This window comes from Callionymus lyra, chromosome 17, assembly GCF_982586985.1.
Source record: "Callionymus lyra chromosome 17, fCalLyr1.hap1.1, whole genome shotgun sequence".
In the NCBI taxonomy this organism is placed as follows: Eukaryota; Metazoa; Chordata; class Actinopteri; order Syngnathiformes; family Callionymidae; genus Callionymus; species Callionymus lyra.
In genome coordinates, this window is record NC_141834.1 from 20,933,843 (window position 1) to 20,949,520 (window position 15,678).

The 15,678-nt window shown below is 40.8% G+C and overlaps 1 protein-coding gene across 1 annotated transcript in view; it reads left to right on the forward strand.

The window, feature by feature from the left end:
* The first annotated feature begins 912 nt into the window (after positions 1-912).
* Positions 913-15,678, forward strand: part of nphs1 (NPHS1 adhesion molecule, nephrin) — a 67,458-nt gene continuing 52,692 nt past the window's right edge. Inside the window, exons 1-3 of the mRNA XM_087779054.1 lie at positions 913-1,002; positions 4,906-5,100; positions 11,072-11,194. Of these exons, the coding sequence (XP_087635180.1) occupies positions 939-1,002; positions 4,906-5,100; positions 11,072-11,194 (382 nt within the window). The 5' untranslated portion in view covers positions 913-938. The remainder of the gene's footprint in view (positions 1,003-4,905; positions 5,101-11,071; positions 11,195-15,678) is intronic.

Sequence of the window (15,678 nt, forward strand, 5' to 3'; positions counted from 1 at the left end):
GAAAATACTGATATGCTTGTATTGGAAATGTCCACGACCAAAGTAGTGTTGATAAAAGGTAGAAAATGACTAGTAAAATGGATTGTGTATCAATAATGATTAAGAAAGTCACGGCACCAATTGAAAGAAAGAGTTGACGTTCTCTGTCCTCGGGACAAATCGCTGGAACCTTCTTCTCTTATCGACTTCAGTGCTTTATGGTATGTTTGGAAATGCTCTCCAGGAATAAACAAATGAACGCGAGAGCGAGACCTTTATTAAAGATGCACACAAAGATGATGATGGAGGTGCGAGGTCGGAGGATATGAAAATACCAGACGAGACGTCTCGAGATGCAAATGTGTGATTTATCAATATGGACCTTCATGAATTCCCTCGGGGTGACTTCATTTCATGAATATAAAATATATATAAAAAGTACTTTTACACAAGTTCTGGCGTTAAACTTGGACTATAACTGGAGCTACTGTTCGTTTGTTTAACCCACGCTGGACCCGCGGGTCGACGTGTGGAAGAAGAACTGATCCTGAGGACTCGACGGAATCTATTCTCACAGCCGTCGTGACGATCGCCGACAACCTGTTGATGCGAAGCTACGAGAGTTCATTCGGATCCAACCGAACACGTCAGGGTCGTGATCAATGAAAATAAAGCGCTTAATGATTACCAGAGAATCGCCGGCGCCGACGCTCCGATGTTTTGTCTCCACTTATCTCCGCCATAGATCGTGATTAGCATTTATATTACAGTTCAAGGTGAGTTTTACTCTGAATAATTACTCGGCAAGTGTCGGAGACGGTACTTATTATTTTTAATGACCGTGACGACAAATATTAGACGAGAAAAAATCTTGCTCAAGTGTCGGGTTTTTGTCCCGAGGTGTCATCTTTTTCTGCTCATTTGTTCCAGGCTCGCGGAAGGTCAGGTGTCACCGTGGAATGGCCGTCTTGTCAGCATGGATTGTGTCTACTTCAGCACTACCCTTTCTCTGTTTCATCTGGGGTAAGAGACACAAATGTCAGCGTGCAGGTATCATTATAGCCGCCGTGGCCTTTTCAACCCACGTCCCCGTGCAGCCCCTTAACCCGGGGCCCGCAGAACCCTGACATCTTTGAAGTGTTGCCTTTCATATCGCGTTTATTGACTGAAATACAACAAGTTTGGCTGCGACGTTTAAGAGACAAGGATTAATCTCATGAATAATCGAAATCTTGTTTTATATGCAGAGATTCTCTCGGCTGTTTCACGTGTACATTAATCCGATTAAAGCGTAAATCCCTATCATTCCAAAATGTATCTTTTATAATACTTTTATTTTTACTTGAACCAATGCAATTGGAATACATGCATCTCGTCTACAGTTGATTCAGAACTCTGCAGCGAGAATTCTGAGCCGCTCTAGTAGAAGAACTCACATTTCTCCGATCCTTAAAACTCTTCACTGGCTTCCAGTTTCTTTCAGGATCAACTTTAAAATTCTGGTTCTTACTTTCAGATCTATTCATGGTCAGACCTTCCATCAGTGATCTGATCCAGACTTACACCCCAGCTCGGTCTCTGAGGTCTGTGGATCAGAATCTACTTATGGTTCCACGCACACGGCTCAGGACCAGAGGAGAGAAATCTTTTCAGGCTGTTGCTCCTAAGCTTTGGAACGATCTTCTCTCTCTTTGCTCTTGATGGATCTACTGACTCCTTTAAGAAACATCTTAAGACGTTTCTATTTGTTCAGGCTTTTCCTTGAATTTCTCGAACTCCTGTGTTGTTCTCGGTGTTGTCTTGATCTTTGAAGTGTGTACTGTTTTGAGTGTTGTTTTGGTTGTTAAAGCGCTTTGTGACCCTGGTCTCGAAAAGCGCTATATAAATAAATATTACTTACTTACTTACTTACTTACATAAGTACCTTATAAACATAACTTTTGCCTTCACTTTCTGAAAAAAAGATCTAAATTATTCGTGGTGTGCCCCAAGGTTTAATGTCGGGCCCAGTTCTTTTCATCACAATTTAGTAACTTGGCTCCAAACATGATGCTTCTCTTACACAACACAACCAAATGACTAAACACAAAAACATATAGTTACAGGTAAAAATTCAAAGTATGCAACACAACAGCGAATATTACCACAGCAAAAATAAGCCATTTTGAAAAGTTATATTCTTAAACATAAATTTAGCTTTGAATTCAAATTACTGAACACAATAGTTGATAAATCAATGAAAGACACAGATGGTGTGATTAAAAACCCACGAAGCAGGTTTGAACCTAAATTTAGTATCAAGTAAAAACTATTTAAAAGCTGTCATTGTTAAAAAAAAAGATCAAGTTGCAGAAGTCGTATTCTTTCACAGTGGTTGTCGATTTATCTTTTCAAGTTTTGTTTATTTCTTGAAGAGGTGCTTTGTTTAAGCCCATAGAGTTTTTTAACTTTTCCCCCATTTCTAACCTTTTTATAATTATTTGTTTTCTTATGGTCCAAATAAATATGGTCCAAATATGATTCTTTAAAAAATGTTCTTTTCCAGGGTATTTTTCTATAGTTTCTAAATGCCTGAAAACAAATGTGTTTGTGGTATCCCTTGTGTTGTCTCTGGGTCAAGGTGAACGACCTCCCTGGCTTCCATAAATACATTACCAGTGGTGGAGGTTTTTCAACATGACAAGGGATACCGCCTTCGTGTCACCTTGACCCTGTGATAACACAAGGGATACCGCCTTCGTGTCACCTTGACCCTGTGATAACACAAGGGATACCGCCTTCGGGTCACCTTGACCCTGAGATAACACAAGGGTTACCGCCTTCGGGTCACCTTGACCCTGTGATAACACAAGGGATACCGCCTACGGGTCACCTTGACCCTGAGATTACACAAGGGATACCGCCTTCGGGTCACCTTGACCCTGAGATTACACAAGGGATACCGCCTTCGGGTCACCTTGACCCCTGAGATAACACAAGGGTTACCGCCTTCGGGTCACCTTGACCCTGAGATAACACAAGGGATACCGCCTTCGGGTCACCTTGACCCTGAGATAACACAAGGGATACCGCCTTCGGGTCACCTTGACGCTATGATAAAACACAAGGGATACTGCCTTCGGGTCACCTTGACCCTGAGATAACACAAGGGATACCGCCTTCGGGTCACCTTGACCCTGAGATAACACAAGGGATACCGCCTTCGTGTCACCTTGACCCTGTGATAACACAAGGGATACCGCCTTCGGGTCACCTTGACCCTGAGATAACACAAGGGATACCGCCTTCGGGTCACCTTGACCCTGTGATAACACAAGGGATACCGCCTTCGGGTCACCTTGACCCTGAGATAACACAAGGGATACCGCCTTCGGGTCACCTTGACCCTGAGATAACACAAGGGATACCGCCTTTGTGTCACCTTGACCCTAAGATAAAACACAAGGGATACCGCCTTCGGGTCACCTTGACCCTGAGAATACACAAGGGGTACCGCCTTCGGGTCACCTTGACCCTGAGATAACACAAGGGATACCGCCTTCGGGTCACCTTGACCCTGAGATAACACAAGGGATACCGCCTTCGTGTCACCTTGACCCTAAGATAAAACACAAGGGATACCGCCTTCGTGTCACCTTGACCCTGAAATAACACAAGGGATACCACCTTTGGGTCACTTCGACCCTGAAATAACACAAGGGATACCGCCTTCGGGTCACTTTGACCCTGAAATAACACAAGGGATACCGCCTTCGGGTCACCTTGACCCTAAAATAATAGTAGTTTTGGGGGAAACTACTAGTATTTATTTGGTAGTTAAAGCTCTTGCAGGCCACTTAAAAATGACGTTGTGGCCCCTGTGCCAGGATCTAGACCCGACTCATTATCATCCTGAAATGGTGCGTTCCTCCCGTTAGCGACAACCTCTTGAGTTTCCTGGTCACTTCCTGTCGTCTAACTTCATCGTGTTCCTTCAGCCATTTTTTGAATTTTCGTCAAAAATCATTAAATCTTGGAACGTGGGTGTAAAAGTCATTAGTTAAAAAGGAAAAGATAAACAGCGTTGTGAGACCCGTGGACGGCGCCGGATTATTCATCTATGTAAACTCTATGCAAATGGCGTCTGGTGTTCGCACGCCGTCCTCGGTAATGACCAATCCTGCCCTTCATATTTGACGTGAGGTGACTGTTGCAGCCTTGATCTTGAGAGCGCTGCCTCTCACTCATGTTGTCAGATGCACCGGAGCGTGAACTTCACAAACAACTTGGTCATTGCTTCCATCAAGGTCAGGACTGGCTCGGCCCCGGTGGAACTCTCTGTGGGGCTCGCTTTAACCGTGACTCACGCGGTCGGCGTCCGACGCTAATTGGATCGTACAGTCGTACTTATCTGGCCGCGCTCCCCTTAAGATCCGACGGTGGAACCGTAACCCCGGCGTCTGAGGCTCCGCGGCGTGATTACCTTTAATATTCCGGCGCCGCTCCAGGATTTCGCCGCCTAAGACGGCGCTTGAAAGATGTCCGACGGCGGCTATGGTAAACAGGGCGGATTAAAGTGATAATCATTACTCTTCCCCGGAGGTATTAGCTGGTGGGACGTCGATATTGAAGAAAAACCGAGGTGGAGGAGGTCCCCGATATCCCCTGATTTCCCTTCTACCAATATCCTATACGCACGGCCGGAGGGGATTTAATTCGCGGTAATTACTTTATTGACTCATTTTCAGGGTAATATCACAGCAGTTCCCCGTCAATAAAACAAATGCCAGGATGACTAATGTGTCCGGACACAATGGGAGTCTGTCTGAGACAAAAGACCACACGACTGGATCCTTTATTCCCGTCTAAACACTCTTGTTCCCTCCTGCCCTTCTTTTATTAAACACCGTCCTCACGATGGCGTTTTTCCTCGCTCTGCGTCCTCAGGCGCCGGAGCCCAGCAGGCCTTCAGGACCGAGCCCGGGAACCTGACCGTGAGGATGGGGGACACAGCTGTGTTGAAGTGCGAGGTGCTGAGGGCCTCGGGGACCGTGCAGTGGGTGAAGGATGGACTTCTCCTGGGACCGCAGAGGACTCTGCCAGGGTTTCCGCGCTACAGTGTGATCGGGAATCCCAAGAGAGGTGAGCGGGAGGGTGTATGGAATGACGAGGTCCAGAAGTGTACGAAGAAAATAACACGTTAACGACACGTCTTTACGATGTTTACATCAACAACAGTTTATAATAACGACTGATGTCAAGCTAGTTACATAATCATTCGAGGATGGTCCAACTGCCTTAAGGTAGGTAGAACTTTAATGATCCCTCAGGAGGTCTCCTTTGGGAATTGTTTTTTCCAATTAGACACAACAATACAGCAATTATTCATAAAAGTAAAAATAAGAACAAAAACAAAGAGAGATAAGAGAAAGAACAAGATGATACAATCTAAGTCTAACGATAAAGAACATAGATCAAAGAAAAATAACAAAAGATACAAAACCTAACATTGAATGCCCATAACGTAGCATTCATGCTAACAAATCTTCTGGTGCCATTTAACAAACCCCGAAAATCTGTTACGATACGATGGCAGGTGTCTCGGTGTCGTTGGTGGCCAACCAAAGACCGAAGTGGAAAACTTTGGTTTTCTACTGACATTGTCAGAGCTCGTGCCATTATTGGAGTATCTGTACCACTGGTAGCCATGGCTACTAGATAATGAGCTAATGTTTCCTGTGGCATTTAAAAGTGTGAGGAGGAAAAAACCTGGTCGTTTATATATATATATATATATATATATATATATATATATATATATATATAATACTACATTGAATGCTCTGTGTTCCCTAAGTAAGTCGGGGACATTTGTTGAAACAATTTAAAGATTTTAAAAAATCTATAGAAAAGACAAATAAATACTGAAGGAAGGTATGAAAACCTGAAAAGAATTCCAAAAAGAAGCTGAAATTCTTTAAGTCTGTTTATTTTTTTTAAATATAATTTACATAGTAGTATAATCTTAGTTTATAGTAGTAGCACTAAAGTATATAGTAGTAATACTATACTACTATAGTAAAGTAGCAATGCTATATATAGTATAGTTATAATATAAGGTTTAAATTCCATCAAAATTGTATGCATTGGAATTTTCATGGGGTCTTTCGCCCCCCAACAATAAACCATATTTATGTAATAAATATGGTTTGAATTTTAATCAACTTGGACATAATTTATTGTATTTGGGGTTGGGGTTCTGCCCCCCTTGTGCCCCCTTTACCTTGACCCCTAATCGCATCGTCCTCCCCCATAAAACCTTTACTGAGAGATCTGTAGTTTACATGCAATTTTCTGTACATCCGTATTTGACTTATTTAAGTTTTCATGGGGGTCTTCCGCCCCCCTTTCTTCCCCCTACCAATTAGGATAACAATCTGAAATAATGTAGATATCGTCCTTACTTGCTATGTTGTGTATATGGTAAAAATGTAGTGTAATTGAATTGTCATGGGGGTCTTCTGCCCCCCACCCCCTTTTCTGCCCCTTGACAAAAAACAAGAAAGAAAGAAATGTTATGTAAATCTGACCTAATTGGTTTTAAAAATGTTTTACTTAAATTGTTTGAATTTTCTTTTGGGTCTTCTGCCCCCTTGAAAGCCCTTACTATGACCTAACTTGACCTGACGGACTTGTCCTCCCCCCTAAAACCTTCACAGAGATGACTGTAGTCTACATCGTTTTCAAGCAATCTTCTGCCCCCCTATCTTCCCTGATCTTTATTTTGTCCTACTTGGCATGTTGTGTGTATGGTTTAAACTTTATTAAAATTGGACTCATGTGAATTTCCATGCGGGTCTTCTTCCCCCTTGACTTTGACCTGATGGAGTTGCCCCCCCCCCCCACCCTAAAACCTTTCCTCACTCATTTAAGTTATAATGGGGGCCTTTTACCCCCTTTCTGCCCCCTAGCAATTAACATAAAGAGCTCAAATTAATGTTGATCTAACTTATTTAGTATGTTGTGTATCTGGTTCAAATTCTATTTAAATATGATGTTTCTGTATTTTCATGGGGGTCTTCTTCCGTCCCCTAGAACATTGACAAAAGGTTCTCATTTTCACTTACTGAGTATGTAATAAATATGTTGTAAAAGTAATTGGTATTGGACTTATTATACTGGGGTCTTGTGCCCCCTTTACATTGTCGAGTTCATCAGAATTTGACTTATTTTGATTTTCAGGGGGGTCGTCTGCTCCCCTTCCACCCCCTAGAAAATTGACAAAGGGTTCTCATTTTTCCGGGAATCTCACTTACTGAGTATGTAATAAATATATTGCAAATGTAATTGTATTTAGACTTATTTGAATTTATACTGGGGTCTTTTGCCCCCTTTACCTTCTTGAGTTCATCAGAATTCGACTTATTTTGTTTTTTAGGGGGGTCGTCTGCCCCCCTATCTGCCCCCTTACATTTCCAGAAAAAATCTGTGTGTATGGTTTAGACTTCATTAACATTATTACTTATATTAATTTCTATACGGTTCTTCTGCCCCCCCTTCCGCCCCCTTTACTTTCAACTGATTGAGTGCCCCTCCACCCCCCTTTTAAACCTTCACAGAAAAGTCAGTATTTTTGATTTAAAAGACATTTTCTCGAGCAGTTTGCGAGTCGAACACATGCAAACGCGCAATTAAAAGCCGTGGCTACGCCATCAAAGCTAGACGTCGACAGAACCTTAAAGGTTTGTCGTGTGAGCAGGCGGCGCCGGGGAATACGAGGGCGACGCGATTGTCAACATTTACTTGTGCTCGCGCCGCCGCTGACAGGTAGAAGAAATTAAAAGCTACTCGGTGTCAACAAATCAGCGAAATGAAGAAACGTGCCTCACAATCTTCACCACAGTCTATAAAAAGTAATGGCCAATTAGAAGGCAGTCCCCGGGAAAGACGAGAGCATCTGTTCCCGATCAGCTCGACACTCAGAGGGGAAAGAAAAAAAACGCCACCGCGCATGCGCTGACGGCGAGCGCTCGTAATTGACGGGAGTTTACGAAAACACATGTAGGAAAAGCAGAAGAAGTCTCCCTCCCAGCCGGGGGTCAGTTTCGGCAGCTTGTTAAAAAAGCATTGTCGACAAAAAACACGTTTAAAAATCAGAGAAACAAACACAAAAACCCTTCAACACAAAGCTCTGAATAAAAGGCCCATCAGAGAACACTCGACCGGGGCTAAGAACTCCGGCTGATTTATGCAATCACCTTCTCCCGCGGCCCCGAGAGCAAAATCATTTTTAGATGACACTTGACTGCGGTCGACACGCCATTACTTTCCTGCTGATTGTCACCGTCCCGGATGTTTATTGACGCTTCCAACAAAAAAAGCCGTGAAAAGCAGGAGGCGGACACAAAGGGGGCCGGAGCTGATTCCCCCCGAAAAACACTCCGACTTGATGAAGGGCTCTTCGCCTCCTAAACGTGAGCCATCGACCCCCGAACTGTTTGGGGAAGACGGTTTCCGAAGGCACTCGCTCCTTGATTATCCCGCGACGACCAGGAATATACTCGCAAATCACGGGTCGACACTTAGAGCCGTGTTTTAAACGCAGGATTCATCAGAGGTTCCGGAGATCATCGCTCCGCTCCTGAATCTCCCGACTGTCGCGGCTGAAATATCCTCCCGCAGATGAAATTGCGCTGTAGCGCGATAAATCGTGTCGGCCGGGAAAAAGGCTCGTCAAATAAGTGTTGGACGCGGCGCCGAGCGAAGAACAATCTCTGCTGGAACCAGACATTAAGAAGAAATAAGACGTTTGTTTTGGAGAGAATGACTCATTTTTTTTCTTTCGCCGGTTCCTTCTTCATTGACGAGAAACTCACTCCATCTTGCTGCGTCCGGTTGAAATCACTACATCATTCGAAAACATCATCATCCAGGGAGACTTTTTTTTAATTTACTTTTTAAGAGTCCGAGAGCTCTTTCATTTTAAATCAACACACATTTATTAACACTAGACTTGACAGTATAATTAAAATCAACACTTTAAACAACGACAAGTAAAAGTCAATTTCATGAAATCATTTTTCTTCACCTTGAGGTTGAAAACCTTCCTTCCACGTATTAAAAAATATTTCCAAGTTAATTTAACACACAAAAAAAATCACTATATCATTCGAAAACATCATCTTCCGCCCTCTTTAACTTTTCTTTAAATCCCTAAATCCTGCTCCTACATCACATCTGTGAAGCACGAATGTTATATAAGTTGAATCTCAGCTGTTAACGAATTTATTTCATTTATTTTCCGATGATTAGTCCGTTATTCCCTCAGCCTGGAAGTGAACCTGAACAAAGACTTTTTCACTGAAGAGAGAAAGTAAAAATACCCACAAAACTGAGTCGGGTTTAAGGTACATTTACATTTTTTACATACAGTATTTTACAAACTCAAGGCTTGAGGACGGAATCGTGGTCCTCCTATGAATAACCCTGGTCGAGATGATTTCACAATTTAAACAGATCACTATATCATTTGCAAACATCATCATCTATAATCGCGATCTCTTCTTTAAAACTTGCACATGTAAGAGTAGCAAAGAAAAATGCACAATATCAAGATTGAAAGAAATCACTTTATCATTTGAAAACATCATCATCAAGTAATACACAAAACGACACGTAGAAAATTTGATGATTTCACAAAATCGACAGATCACTATATAATTTGAAAACATCATCATCCATAACTTTTATTCAAATACCGAATACCTGTCAATATAAATATAACAAAAATGAATTGCAATATCAAGATTACAAATAAATCCCTATATCATTAGCAAACATCATCATCCATAATTGCTAACTCTTCTTCAAATACCGAAAACTTGCAGCCAAGAAAAAAATCACAAAATCAGGATTGAAAGACTCGTAGAAAAGTAGATAATTTCACGAAACCTAGCATCGACAGATCACTATATCATGAGCAAACATCATCATCGACGCTTATAACGTAAGTGTCGATAACAGTATCTTAAGCTGATAAAAAAAACAAAAGCAAATCAAAGACTAGTAAACAAAAAATGAAGCTTCCACAAAACCGAGTCATTAAAGTGTAAGAAAAATAAACTAAACTGAACTAAATTTGATTCTTGTTACTTTTCTCAAGGTTGATTCCTTCATTTACATATTGTTTTTACAAACTCAAGGCTCGAGGGAAATATCTGGGTCTCGTGATTTGTAAATATGGCCAAGAAAACTTGCACAAATCGTCCCATAATGCCTTGCAACAGTTGAAAATTAGTCAGATAAACAAATATTTTTGTGGGGGTTTAACGAATATACAAGAACAGTAAAAACATTAGAACGATGAATAAAAAAAGAATTTTCACGACGTTACAAACGTGGAATAAATAGTCGTAGACTTCGAAACAGACCATAATGTCAGTCATTCCAGATCACAACATGGTTTCCAGTGTGTGCGGCAACAATGGTAGTAACATGTGACTGGAGATGATCTGTCGAGCGTCTGCCTCCCGTCTGTCAAGCCGCGCTGACGCCGGATCAGTCATTAGTGATTTCCCAACAGTTCTGCCGCACATTTGGCTAAATAATCTCCAGCGCGGCAGACGTGGCGATTATGAAGATGTACTGTATCATTAGTTGAAAACACACTTAAAAAAAACACCCAAAAAAAACGTGCTAGATGGCAAACGGCGCCATCTATCCTGAGGAGCGCTGCGACTTGGAGTCATTTCAGGAACGTGATGAACAACATCCTGGTTTCTCCACGAGAACCTGGACCTGAGAGTCGCTCCTGGTTCTCGTTCATTATCGCCGTCGTTTCTCGACACGTGTGTTTTCGGCTCCGTTTTTTTTTTCTCTGGAACGTGAGCAGACGAGCCAAAGATTCCTAATTCACTGGCAGGGAAAGCGTCTCGGAGCCTCGTCTCATCCCCACAGGTTATGGCAGCGAATCAAACCATCATTCCTCGGGCGTGAGGCTGATGCAGAGAAGCTGCACCTGCTCGTGATTCTTCGAATAACATTCATTTGAAAAAGATGTTTGAGTCGATGTTTGAGTCGATAAATGCTTCAAACATTTCCTGGACTGTTGCAGGACAGCATCACCTCAGGATCCAACAGGCCCGGTTCGAGGACGAGGCGTCGTACGAGTGTCAGGCCGGACGCTCCGAGAGCAGCGACGCCATCATGTCCGTGACGGCCTGGATCCACATGCTGAGTAAGCAGACGTGCGCTCGCAGCCCTCAGACAAGCAGCTCGTTTCGGGCCATATTGTCATTATTAAACACAACTACATTTATTATCTATGTGGCATTTGTTTAGCATTTGAAATATCAGACAGCAGGGGGCAGTAGCGAACGTAAAGTCTTTATACAAACTCATTTATTTATTTTTCATTAGCCAACATAGTTCTTGAATCCTGACGGTTATTATTATTTTTATTTTATTTTAAATTATGCTATTGGCAGAGGTTTGTCTTTTTCAGTGTTTTTCTCAGTGGTTAAGAACATGATTCTTAAATCCTGAAACTTTTTTTTTTCTTTTTTTTATTCATTTTATTGTTTTCTGTGTTTTTATAAAGTGATGAAATTAATCATTGTTAATGTAAGCTTTGTTTTTATGAAGTTAGAAGAAAGTAGGTTGTTATATTTTAATTTCAATTATTATTTAAAACATTTCTTATGTTTTTATTTTTTATTTATTATTTTTATTTTATTTTATTTCAATTTTATTATTTATTATTTCAATTAAAATCGAATTTAATTTGAAAGTTTATTTTACTTTTACTCTTTGTTTTAATTTTATTTATGCTGTGTTTCTGTTTATAATATCTTGAACAAATCACTATATAATTTGCAAACATCATCATCCATCCTCTCTTTCTTTAAAAGCCCTAAAACTTGCAATAGAATGTCATAAACAAATATCTACATATTAACGAGTTTTAAAATGTATTTTTATGCTGTTTTTTGTTGTGAAATAAGGCGTCTTTGTAGTTTTTGTACATTACGTTTCATAAAGATGGTTTCATATCATATACAAAATGATATAAAATATTTAAAAAAAATACAAATTATTTGTTCCCATAATTATTTTGTACAAAACGGAACTGTCTTTCCATCGTATACTGTATTATTAATTATAAATATTGCAAAAGTTTTTTTTAAGTACTAGAAACACCCACAAAAAATAAGTTACAATCATGCATTAAAATCCTGTTTTTATTTTACTATTTTTACTGTTTTCATAATGATCTATAAATCCGAGACAAACCGACACATTTACGTGAAGATATTCCCGATAATAAATGTTTTATTACACGTCGAAGCTGCTTGTGCGTCGAGCTCCGGCCTGGACTGGACCAGCATTGAAATATTCTCAGTGTGTATTTTCTAATAGAAATAATTTACAGTCCTGAGATAATCAAATGGTTTTTGGCAAAGCTGTTGGTCGTCGGAGCCAAACACACATCGTGGGCGTGAGTGGAATATGAGAGGAAGTGTGCGACCATTAGAAAGAGTTGTGTGTGTGTGTGTCGGGATTTAATGTGCGTTCGTGCCACGAAAGCTGCAGCCAGGACTCGTGCACTGATGCTGGTCCGTGCACGAGTCGTGCACTGATGCTGGTCCGTGCACGAGTCGTGCACTGATGCTGGTCCGTGCACGTGCTCCATACTGTTGCACCGGAGGCAGGAACAGGTGAATACTGATGGAAAAAGAACTTGAAATCTTCTCTCCATCGATCTCTGGTCCGGTTCTAACGGCGGCGAAAACCCGGAGCTGGATCCGCTATTGACGGTTTTTCAATCAGGGCCGGCGTTAACTTTTTGAGGATTTTCACTTCGCACGTGTGATCGATCGAACATCCTTGATAGATATTGATCAGACGCAACGCAGGAACTCATTAGAGCCACTTGTGGCTGTGAATCAAGAGTCTTTTGGCTCAGCTCTTTTGTCTTGTGACCTTGAATTCATATTTTTGGAAGTAAATCAGTGCCATCAAATATTGAATGATTGAATTTAACATTTTATTTTATTTTTCATTATACTGATCAAAGTTATTATTACTTTTAATAAGTTGAATGTCTACACTTGTGATATTTACCCAGAGTACTTCCTGTCCGTGCAGGATGTTAGCGTAGCATCGAGCCTACTAGCCTCCGCTACATACACATTAAAATATTGACTTATTTAAGTTTTTTCTGGAACAAATCTTCGTGTCGAGGCTTCAATCCAAGATGGACGTCACAGACGAGCAGTAGATTTCGATGTTTTTAAGTGTCTTTTTGGACGAAGACAACTGAGCTCTAGTGGCTACTTTAACATGAACAAATATTTTTGTCTAAAACTCTAGAAAGAACAGATTATTAACTAAGTAAGTAACTATATTTGTAGAGCGCTTTTCCAGAGCAGAAATGTGAGTTCTTCTACTAGAGCGGGTAAGAATTCTCACTGCAGAGTTCTGTTCAACTGCAAATACTCTGAAAATAATCCAAACTTTAGTCGACATGGGAGTAGAACATAAGTGATTTTTTGGGGGGAATAATATCACTCTTAGTTTCAATATCTAAATATATGTTAAAAACTGAAGATAAACTGTTTTGGAGGAAAAAAAAGAATAAAAATGAACCCTTCAATATACAAATGATTGAATACAATTATACATATATATTTAAAATAAAAAGATTCAAGAAAAGAACATTTAAATAAAGTAGTTTCAACATTTGACATGTAAAATTCTACCATACATGACGACACAAACATTTTACACACCTTTGCTGGACACGGATTTTGGCCAAGAAGAAAAGAAAATACTTAAATACTTGAAATACTTGATAATCAGAATGATAAAAAGTTATTAGCAGACACAGTTTTGCGCAAAAAAAACATCAAATAATACTTGAGATTCAGTCTTAATTGAAAAAACAAAAAAACATTAAACTTGAAAAAAGCACTGTGACCATGCATGCCTCTTCCAAGGGCCTCATTAAATAAACATTTATAAGAACGTTACTCGCTCTTACTAGACCAACGCTAATGTCCGTGCCTACGTATTTTTAAACACTTAAATCGTTTTTTGTTTTTTTTCATAAAACTTGTCATGTTTTTCGTCTTCATGCTAACTCTGAGCGTAGCTTAGCGTGTGAGCAGCAGCAGTTAAAAGCCATACAAGTGGATAATTCTTTAGAAAAGACGACCGCGTGAGGTCAGAGTCAAACTGTTGAGTTAAATAACAATTTAATTTAGATGTATTATTGTATTAACTCTTAATTGCACTTTTCCTTTTTTTTCTTTGTTCTATTTGGCATAAAAAGTAAGTGAATATTGAGAAAGAAAAAAAATATTATATAATTCATTACTTATCAATAGTTTAATGGCATATTTGAGTTTATTTTATTTTTTATTGTTTTTACTGTTGGTTTGACGGCCCCTCACAACAGTTAGCTAATGCTAACGCTAACGCTAACCTTCTGGACCCGCGCAGACGCTAACAGCTAGAGCTTCTTCTCGACCTTCGACAGGAACCGGAGGCGCTCGTCGCAAACTTTTTCCGACTTTCAAACGCAGCTTTTGTTCCAGACGTGATCTCGGAGAGAGAGACGGATCCGACGCTAACAACAGGACCGCCTGTGGTTCTGTTGAACCCGCCTCTTGTGGGAACAAACCCATATGCGGCGCAGACTCTCTTTCAACAAGTTCATTCACTCTCTTGATCCCTCGCTTCCTCTTTGTTGACGGCGAGATGTTGTTCTATCGGGCGGGGGGTCGGGGGTCGCGGGTCGGGGGTCGGGGGGGGGCTCTGGGAAGCGAGCAGGTTGTTGTGGCATCAGCGGCCGGAGGGAGGAGGAAGGTTCTGGATAAAGACCTCAGACAAGCGTGGTCAGCACCTGCAGCCCAGCAGGCTGGACTCCCACATTCCTGCTCCGTCCGAGTCAACAGTTGCTGCTCAAGGTCCACTTGTGTGGGAACCTTGTTTGTGTAGACGTGCTGGTCGTGACTCGTCCTTGACGACCGCAGGACATGTGTTCGCTTCTCAGGTCCTTTTGTTTATGACTGGAATATATTTCAGGTTTTACATTTAGTTTAAAGATTTCACCTGGTGTTACATTATACTTTTGTTCTGACCCGTTCATCACACTGATCACATGACACACTTAATGAACACATGGCACATTGATGAACACATGACACACTTAATGAACACATGGCACATTGATGAACACATGACACATTGATGAACACATGACACACTTAATGATCACATGACACACAAATATGATCACATGACACACTTGATGTTCCCATGACACACTTAATGAAGACATGACACACTTAATGATCACATGACACACAAATATGATCACATGACACACTTGATGTTCCCATGACACACTTAATGAAGACATGACACACTTAATGATCACTTGACACACAAATATGATCACATGACACACTTGATGTTCCCATGACACACTTAATGAAGACATGACACACTTAATGATCACTTGACACACAAATATGATCACATGACACACTTGATGTTCCCATGACACACTTAATGATCACTTGACACACAAATATGATCACATGACACACTTGATGTTCCCATGACACACTTAATGAACACATGACACACTTAATGATTACATGACACAATTAATGAACACATGACACACTTAATGATCACATGACACACTTAATG